The sequence below is a fragment of the Podarcis tiliguerta genome (assembly GCF_965153285.1).
Source record: "Podarcis tiliguerta genome assembly, chromosome: 1".
NCBI classification, from domain to species: domain Eukaryota; kingdom Metazoa; phylum Chordata; class Lepidosauria; order Squamata; family Lacertidae; genus Podarcis; species Podarcis tiliguerta.
The window spans coordinates 125,021,559-125,030,658 of record NC_139534.1 but is presented as its reverse complement, the minus strand read 5'-3'; the positions used below and the strand labels follow the sequence as shown (position 1 = coordinate 125,030,658).

The 9,100-nt window shown below is 48.7% G+C and overlaps 1 protein-coding gene and 1 long non-coding RNA gene across 12 annotated transcripts in view; one reads left to right on the top strand and one right to left on the bottom strand.

Annotated features, from left to right (window-relative positions):
• PPP2R5E (protein phosphatase 2 regulatory subunit B'epsilon) overlaps window positions 1-9,100 on the bottom strand; it is a 90,582-nt gene that overhangs the window by 70,911 nt on the left and 10,571 nt on the right. For 2 of the 11 annotated variants that reach the window (XM_083437112.1, XM_083437117.1), the window contains exons 1-2: window positions 6,614-7,341; window positions 4,011-4,171 (exon numbers count right to left, since the gene is read on the bottom strand). In XM_083437112.1, coding sequence (XP_083293238.1) covers window positions 4,011-4,167 — 157 coding nt within the window. In that variant the 5' untranslated portion in view covers window positions 4,168-4,171; window positions 6,614-7,341. Of the gene's footprint in view, window positions 1-4,010; window positions 4,175-6,361; window positions 6,578-6,613; window positions 7,473-9,100 lie in introns of those variants that run through there. The other 9 variants (XM_083437107.1, XM_083437114.1, XM_083437110.1 and 6 more) reach the window with 7 other exon arrangements.
• LOC310677707 overlaps window positions 7,592-9,100 on the top strand; it is a 33,781-nt gene continuing 32,272 nt past the window's right edge. Inside the window, exon 1 of the long non-coding RNA XR_014511375.1 lies at window positions 7,592-7,688. This is a non-coding gene — a long non-coding RNA (uncharacterized lncRNA). The remainder of the gene's footprint in view (window positions 7,689-9,100) is intronic.

Below are 9,100 nucleotides of genomic sequence, written 5' to 3'. Positions count from 1 at the left end.
GCACTGGGAGAAACTGATCTGAGGCGCTTTCAGCCCAGCGTCCAGAGGGCTGAAAGCGAGATGGGGGCTGCTCAGCTGGGGAGCATGAGAGATCCCCAGCTGAGAGATCCCTGATCCTGCTCCTGCTTGCCTGGAAGAGTTACCTTGAGAACTTTGCCCCAGGATGAGAATGGAAATTGTGTGCCGGCAGCACAGCCGCAGCAAGAGGGCCCCATTAGTGAGAGCACACCTCTAGTTAAGAACAGCTTCAGGTTAAGAACAGACCTCCAGAACGAATTAAGTTCGTAACTAGAGGTACCACTGTATTAGGAGTGAGATGGGGCAGCTTTCTCCTTCCTTCCCAGCTGAGAGAGCCCCATCCTGCTCCTCCTTAGAATCATAGAGTTGGAAGAGACCACGTGGGCCATCGAGTCCAACCCCCTGCCAAGCAGGAAACACCATCAGAGCACTCCTGACATATGGTTGTCAAGCCTCTGCTTAAAGACCTCCAAAGAAGGAGACTCCACCACACTCCTTGGCAGCAAATTCCACTGTCGAACAGCTCTTACTGTCAGGAAGTTCTTCCTAATGTTTAGGTGGAATCTTCTTTCTTGTAGTTTGGATCCATTGCTCCGTGTCTGCTTCTCTGGAGCAGCAGAAAACAACCTTTCTCCCTCCTCTATGTGACATCCTTTTATATATTTGAACATGGCTATCCCTTGCATGGGAGGAGGAGCTGGATCGGGGCTGCTCAGCTGGGGAAGTGGAGGCTCCTTCACACTTTTCCACTGAGGGGTGCGTGGCTCCGCTCCCCTCAAGGGAAAAGTTCAAAGGAGCCCCCACCTCAGCATCAGAGCCCCTACACCACCTGAAGGCAATCAGGCAGAAAAGGGGTTGGGGTCGGGGAAGGTGGAGGCAGCCCAGCACCTGCAACTGAGAGCCCCTGTATGCCTCTTGATGTCTTTAAAGGTTTGAGAAGCTAGTCAATTGACCATGGTTAAATTTTCTACAATATTAATAATGTTTTATGTAGATGGGCAGCCAACTTTTTAAATTTTATCATGGTGCCTTCCAATAACTAATACTGTGTATTTCTTGTTGCCCAGCCCTACGTAGTACACATGAACTCCACAGTTATGAGACGGAATCTCCTATAGCCACGTTTTAAACCATTGCCTTTACATACATGCTATCCCTGAAGTTCCAAGCAAAATCTGAAAGTAATTATTTGATCTCTTATACATCACAGACATAAATTTATATCTGCACAACGAGAGATCATAGATCTGTCAGTCATATCATCCATTGCAAGCAGTAGGACCCAGTTCAATTTCTGTCAACTTCAGCAAGCTATAAATAATAGTTGATTTAGAATAATGTTTCTCCTACTCATAATAACTAAACAATCTGGGTTTTTGTAATTGGAACTACCATATCCCTTTGAACTGTAGTTCAACTAGCCTTAAACTTTAACACATTTAACCACCATTTGATCTGTGAATTGCCAAAGTTTTTATAACCACCTTACGACCAAGTCAACCTCCCTGTGATCATACACTTTCAATGTTGTCCCATACCGTGCAAGATGCAACTGAAGTTGCAGACCCATGAGCTTTGAAAAGATTCTATTCATATTGAAATGCAACACTGATTTGTTTACCAAAATGCCACACAGGCCGACAAAAATATTTGGAAAGTCAGGTAATTCAACACACTGAAGAACATTTTTGTTTTGGTAGAACAGTGCTGGCTGATGGAGGACTCAGATCATTAGGAAATTTTGGAATTGAAAACTCAAGTTTTTGTGTCAGATTCTTGGTGAGAATTTTTAGAAAGAAGCATCAGTCTGGATGGAATCTGGAGTCGTAGCTAAGCACTTCTTGTATCAGGTGGTGAGGGGCTTTCATTCAGGAGCCCTGCAGGAACAGGAACCAATTCCTCTGGCCCTTGTGCCACTATAGCTGCTTGTCACTCAAGAAAACTCGTGATTTCAGATCAGGCTGACAGGCACTGCTGAGTTTGAGAGTCAAGTGATACAGGAGAGCCAATCCCACTCCAATTCCTGCTCTCCGTTTTTTTAATTATTAATTTGCATTATATAGCTCTAAAGCCTACCCTGCACAAACTTAGTCTGGGCAACTCATTTCTGAGAATGAACATGATCAACATTCTACGTCCCTGTTCTTGGCCTCCCACAACTATTTCCCATCGGATACCTGGCCTGTTTAGCCAAGCCATATCCTCCCTTGCCCATATGAACTGTTGCCTTAACTTTCGAGTTACTGGTACCTGACATTTTTAAGAAATCAAGTGTCATGTGTCTAACACAGTAGTTCTTCACAAGGTGAATCAATGAATGACCACAATGGAGAAGATGAGTACTCAAGTTCACTGTGTCAACCATACTCAAAAACATACAAGGTGTATTTAACTTGTCATGTGCTTCCCAACTTCTCTCATTGTTAATCTACTTTCAGAGGAAGAAGAGGGAAGCCCGCTTGGTTTTATTAGGCCTCGGGCAAGCTAAATGGCATTAGCCAAGATTACATGTTCTGCAACCTCCTCTACCCTATGTGAGGTTTGTTTAAATGTAGCTAAGTATAGCATGACCAAGCTTCTGTCACCCAGTCCCTCTTAATGCAGCCTGGCCTGAAGGTTCACAACAAAGTTTGCCTGGACAAGGCCTCACGTCAGTCACATGGAATATGTTCATCTGTCCTTCATAAAGGCTGCTCTGGCACATGCTTGACAAATTCCACTTGCTATTCAAATAAAACAGGGTTTTTATTTTATTTTATTACAGTTATAGCTAGCCTTTCTTCCATCATTGCACCCAAGGCAGCGGAAACCCATGTAACCAGATTCTTATGTGCCTTCAAACAATGTATGAGGAGATCATCTTTGTTAAATTACTGAGTATTCCATACCTTGCTAATTGCAAGTTGACTAAGTGCAAGGAACAGAAAATATAAGCAGCTGCAGAACAAAACAAAGTTGGCAGCTCCAAAATTAAACATTTCATACTACAGTACAAGTTACTAGAATTATCTGTTAGTAAACACAGCATCTGTTTTCCATGTTTGCACACTTTTGGTAGGCTGAAAAGATCCAACAATAAAAATGAGAAAGGTAGAGAATATATACAAAAGCTTCCCTGATTTTTCAGTGGTCCAGATTCCTAATGAAACTGCAGAAATTGTCAAAGCTTAAATGCTGCAGAAAATAATCAGGCTGTGTGATCAACCACTAAACTCCCAGCACATGCACTGTCTGCTAATATTGCAACTACATTATGATAAACAGAACTGGCAATCAGTTATTCAACATAAGCATCAATAGAATTTACACATACATTACACACCTATAGAGCAGTTAAACAGTTCACTGTAATCCAGTGTGAACTTTCTTTCTGCATAAAGGTAGGTAGCCGTGTTGGTCTGCCGTAGTCGAAACAAAATTAAAAAATTCCTTCCCGTAGCACCTGAGATCGACTAAGTTTGTTATTGGTATGAGCTTTTGTGTGCATGCACGAGATTAGGTGGTAGGATTAGGGGGCTTTAACTCTTTGCCTCCCTGTGTTCCCAATCCAGATTGGGCCTACTGTACCTGCATGGCGTTGGGCGCACACCTCCCACTGGAGCAAGTAGGGGCCCACTGCCAAGAAAATAGCACGCAGTAGAGAGCCCAGTCCAGATTTGAACCCTAGCAGGAGGGGTCAGGCCAAAGGTTGATGCCCCATTCCCTCTGTGGCAAGATCCCAGTCGAATCAGGCCTCTCATTCCCACACTTGACCTTTAGCAACTGGCTGGGCGTCTTTTTAAACTCATAGATGATGTCTAAGTTTGTTACTGGTATGAGCTTTCGTGTGCATGCACATGAAAGTTCATACCAAAAACAAACTTAGTTGGTCTCTAAGGTGCTACTGGATGGAATTTTTTATTGTGTTTTCTTTCTGCAAACAGCAACTCTTCCACAACTTATTTATAATTAAAACATTGTTTTCCAACTGATAAAGATTGGTAGAGCCTTACCTTTTAGCAGAGGCAGTGGAGTTAACTCTATAGGCTTGCCCTGAGACCGAAACTGGGAGGAACTTTGCGACCTCTTCTGCCTGGCTTTTCTGACGGACTTCCGAGAAAATCCGTCTACTTTATCCACTGATGGAGGAGTGGTTGGTGCTGAGGACATATCCCTACTGAAAGGAACAAAGGTCTTTAAGAATTTTTCCAATAAATATTACACACACACACTTCACTGCCCCTTAAAGATCATACCAGCAAGAAATCTGTCTCTAACTGCAGAGTTTAGTTTGGGAAACTGACTTAGAGGGCAATCCAATTTGTCCATTGGTCCATCCTGTCCTAGTATGACAAGATACATGCAATGAGAATCCCTCAATAATAAGGGACCAGTGCAATGAACATACATATATGCAGCTGCACCAGTCTTTATTTTTCTCATTCTTGCTCCAATTCACTTTTTTTTCTTTTTGAGGATATTTTTAAGTTCTCCTTCATGCATCATAGCAATTATGCAAGCAACACAGGGAAAGCAAATTCATAACATCTTTAAAATGGGTGGCATGAACTCTCCTGTTAGGAATCGTTTCTGGAAATAATGAGCCTTTCAGTCCTTATTGCATAAATACAATACTCCAGATACCCCTAAATTAATCTGACGATATTTTAAACATGTAATCAAAGTTATGTAATGGCAATGTGAGTCTGACACTGAGTTCAGTTAGTAAAAGATGTATCATGTCCATTACCTATGGTGCTAACCTGCAATTCCCTTTTTCTTTTGCTTCCCATTTCTTGAGTCACTGAAATTGGGGGGAGTGCTGGGAGTGTTGTAGTCCAATCCCTTGCCCTAAGCCAGGAAACCCTAAAACTAATAACCCCTGTGAACCCACAACCTCACTAAGTAGATCGATTTTTAAAAATTACAACACCTTCTCCTTACATGTAAGGAAACACAAGATATTGTCATTATGGATTATTTAAACATGTCATATTATATTCTTTTAAAATAATAACGTTTTTTACTTATGATTTACTATTTTAAAATAGCAGCAAACATAATAGTAAGATCTCATACTGCAAATAGTGGGCACTGAAATCAACACAGGACACATTACTCAAGTCAATGGGACTATGCAATGGGACTCAAGTCAATGGGACACACAAGACCTTTGCAGGACAAAGGGCATTACTGCAATTATAAAATATCATTGAATATTGATTTAAATGTTTACTGCCCTTTGTCAGTCCAAAAGTTGAACTTTCATATATGAAAGTTACATGTTGATTTTTAAGATGACCAGTGCTGTGTAAAAAGCACAGTGGGGGGGGGGGGTGTCAGAATTGTGTATACAAAAACTACAGTACTCTCAACCTCTACAAGGAATCACAAGTCCTTGTCACTCTGCAGTGAGAGCAGCTTTATCTACAACAATCCATACTTTTATCAACTTATCGTTCTCATGGCCTTTGCAGCATTGTTATCCTGACTAACACAGCTTGCATGTAAAAGATTAATGATACTGTGTTATTATTATGGTTATCAATTTAAGTATGAAAAATTAAAATATTAAATATACCATGAAGATGTGAGGCCTCTACTAAAGGATGCCACAGTTTTCCAAACTGAAGATGTATAAAACTAGCCTTTAAGCTATATTTGAGAGAAGCTCCACACAAACAACAAGGATGTTACTGGTCCTCCGGTGGGACCCCGAGACTCAAAAAACACCCCTGTACTCACAGCCCAATGCAAAGCATGCTTACTCAGAGGGAAACCTGGCTTTCACTCTTGAATAAGTATGCAAAGGCTGGTGCTGCACTCTGAGGTTTCCGGGCCTGCTAGGCAGGGGTTTATCCTCGCATTGTCAACAACCCTTTAGAACTACGTCTCCATCTCTCCTGGAATATTTTCGCGGCGTCTCAAAATGGAACGGCTAACCGTATTAATGGACAAGCCCTCAAGCAGATCCTTTCGACGGCGGGATCATTGTGTCAGCAAGAAGCTTTTGGCGGCCCTTCTCGGCTGTAAATTTAGCAACGCCCCCCCCCTTTCCCGCTTCGTTAAGGGTCTAATTCTATAACCCGACGAGCCCCGGCGACAGTCGACAGCCGACGCGGGGCGCGGAAGAGGACAAGAGGGGCCCTTCCCGCTTTCGGATCTCCCTCCCAAAGGCAGGCGGCTGCTTCCTTGGACATAATCATGCAGAAATAGATCTTATTTATTTGTGTTTGCGCGCGGTGGGGGGGGGGGTGTTATTAATATCCCAGCGTGGCCTTCCCTTCCCCTCCCCACCACCCGCTTCCCCCGAGCTTTCCCTTCTCACCCCCTTGGGCCAGCGCAGGCTTAAGCCGGGGATTACCGTTATTATTTTTAAGCGAGGGGGGCGGCGGGGAGGCGGCGTTTGGGCGCCTGCGGAGCAACCGGCTGTCAGAGGCAATGCGGGGAGGAAACACCGGCGGGCCGAAAGCGACCCTCTCGGTGACACCGGGTGACCGGAGGGGGGGGGGAGACACCTCGTCCCGGCGGATCGGGGGCGATCCCCTCGCGCCTTCCCTTCAACGCTCCCCACACGCGCGGCCGGGCGGTTGCTCTCTCTCTCTCTGGAAGTTACCTTGAACCCTCCCGGCAGAGAATCCAGAGACGAGGAGGAGAAAAAAGAAGGAGCAGCAGCAGCAGGAGGAGCAAGGCCCCGATCCCCGGCGGAGAGGGCGAGCCGGGCCGGCGCGAGTGTGCCTGCGCCTCTCTCTGGCCGCGGCGCGGTTCCTGCCGCAGGAGCAGCGGCAGCCTGGTAGGCCTCGGCGGCCTCCCCCAGCGCAGGGCGGCGTTGGCGGCTTCGGGAATCAGCGGCGGCGGCTTCTCCTCGTCTTTCCCTCCGGTCCCATGCGCTGCCGCCCTCGGCCCGCTCCCGCCCTCCTTTCCCCCCAACGACACGGCGGCGGCCGCCCGAGAGGCCTCCTCCTCCTCCTCCTGCGGTTGTAGTCGAGGCGGCGGCGGCTTCTCTCACATTCCCGGCGAGGCGGCCTCGGGGAAGGAGGGCGAGCGCGGCCCGAGATGCCTTCGTTCGGGGTGCGGCGAGGAGGAGGAGGAGGAGGGAGGAAAAGCGGCGGCGGGCGCTGCTCTTGCCGCTGCTGCTGCGTTCCCGCCTTCTGTCGCTGCGGCTGCGGCAGCTCTCGCTCGTCCCTATTGTCAGTCAGTACACACGCTCGCTCGCGCCCTCTCCCGCTTTCTCCCGGCGCGCGCACGCGCTCTCTCTCTCACACACACACACATACACCGTCAGTCAGTCAGTCAGCCGAGCCAGCCGTTCAGGCCCCCGCTCGCAGCCGAACATGCTGGGACCCTCCTCACACACACACACATACACCGTCAGTCAGTCAGTCAGCCGAGCCAGCCGTTCAGGCCCCCGCTCGCAGCCGAACATGCTGGGACCCTCGAGGCCCCGCCTCGCGCCCACGCCCCTCGGGAGGATGGCGATGGAGTGGGAGGAGGAGGAGCCAAGGTTGGGCGCGCGCGCGCGTGCCGACACCGTTGACGTCCGTCGATGCCCCGACGCCGCCAGAACGTCCGACGCGAAGCCTCATTGGTCGGTTCCTCCTCCTCCGGCCCCTCCCCCCCACCCTGGCGGCTTCGTATCGCCTCAAGTGGCAGCAGCGGCAAGAGGACAAGGCCGCGGCGGGAGCCGAGTGGTACGGGAGTTTTCTGTCAGGGAAGGGAGACCGGCGGGCTCGCGGGGAGAGGCGAGGGTGGGTGGGTTGGTTCTCGCCGCCCCCCCTTCTCCCCCGGAGTCCCGCGGTCCTCCTGCCTCCCGCCACGGCCGGCGGCGGCGGTCTCCTGAGGGAAGCGGGGTGCTGCGCGCCGGCCGCCGGGCCTTTGCGAGGGGTCAGCTTCCGCCTGAGCTCTGGAAGTTAAGGGATTTGGGCGGGTGCGGGGATATTTTTTTTTCTGATAAGGCTGAGGTAAGTATTCACACGTGACGCATTTCTCGACGTGTGGAGGAAGAAGGGGAAGCTCGCTGGCCGTGGCCGGTGTCGCCTTTTCGCGGATGCCGCGCGCGCGTGCGCTGATCCTGGGATCGCCCCTTTTCTCTACGAGGCGGATTTTGTTATTATTTTGCGGAGCTTGTGGGGAAAGAGGAAGAGAAGCTAGCCGCGCGACGTTTCCGAGAGAGAACCCACAAAACAAACCCCGCGGAGCGGTTTGCGCGCTGGTTTAAGGTGCGATCCTATGCCTACCTGCCTGGAAGCGGCAGCCTGGGGCGGAGACGTCTGAGAGGAGCCCAGCAGCGAGGAAGCCCCTGGAGCCTGTGAGGGCTTGGCGCCTATCTGGGTGCTGCTTCCAGGCCGGGAGAGGTTGCTGAAGAAAGGCAGCTTGGACAACAGAGAAGGAGGAGAAGTTACATGCTCTTTTGCCCTGCCCAAATAACTTTTGGCCGTTTCGTTGCCTAAAAGAAGCTCTTTTAGTAGGCGTGGGTTAGTGTTCCAGGTGCAGTGATGCGCCAGCTGTGACAGATTGCAGGATGCAGCATGGTCTTTGCCTTGCCTCTTCCTTTGGCCAGTCAGTATACATGCCCTGGGAATTTGTCCTCACTGGGGTGGTGTCCTGACTACGGTACATATGGGGATTTGTATGATGAAATACTCCACCATCCAAAAGTATTTCCTCTGTGTAAGGTTTCCACATGGAGGGAGGGGGTGATGGTGCTGGTTTTTGCATGGAGAAGTGTTGCAACATATGAAAAACCCCACCCAAAATTCCAGACCAGCCATGCCACTTCATTGCTTAAGAAATAATTAGGGCTCACATCTGGGCCCAATGAGATAATGATGGGGACAGTCAATGCAATTTTTCTAGAAAAAGAGGTGCTGGAGCTCACCAAGAAATTCTCCTTTGTTCTCTTAGAATGGCAATGGCACCTACTTGAGACGTTCCAGAGCTGAGTTCAGGTGAGCTCTGACTGAAAAAAAGCCCTGGGGACAGCCATGTTTGTTTGCCCTATGAAGGTGGGGGTTGCAAAAGGTGTCTGAAGGAAATAAGACTGGAGAACGGCAGTAGCTCTTATGGTAGAGCTTTTGAAATTTCATAGTTCCCAAATAAGTAG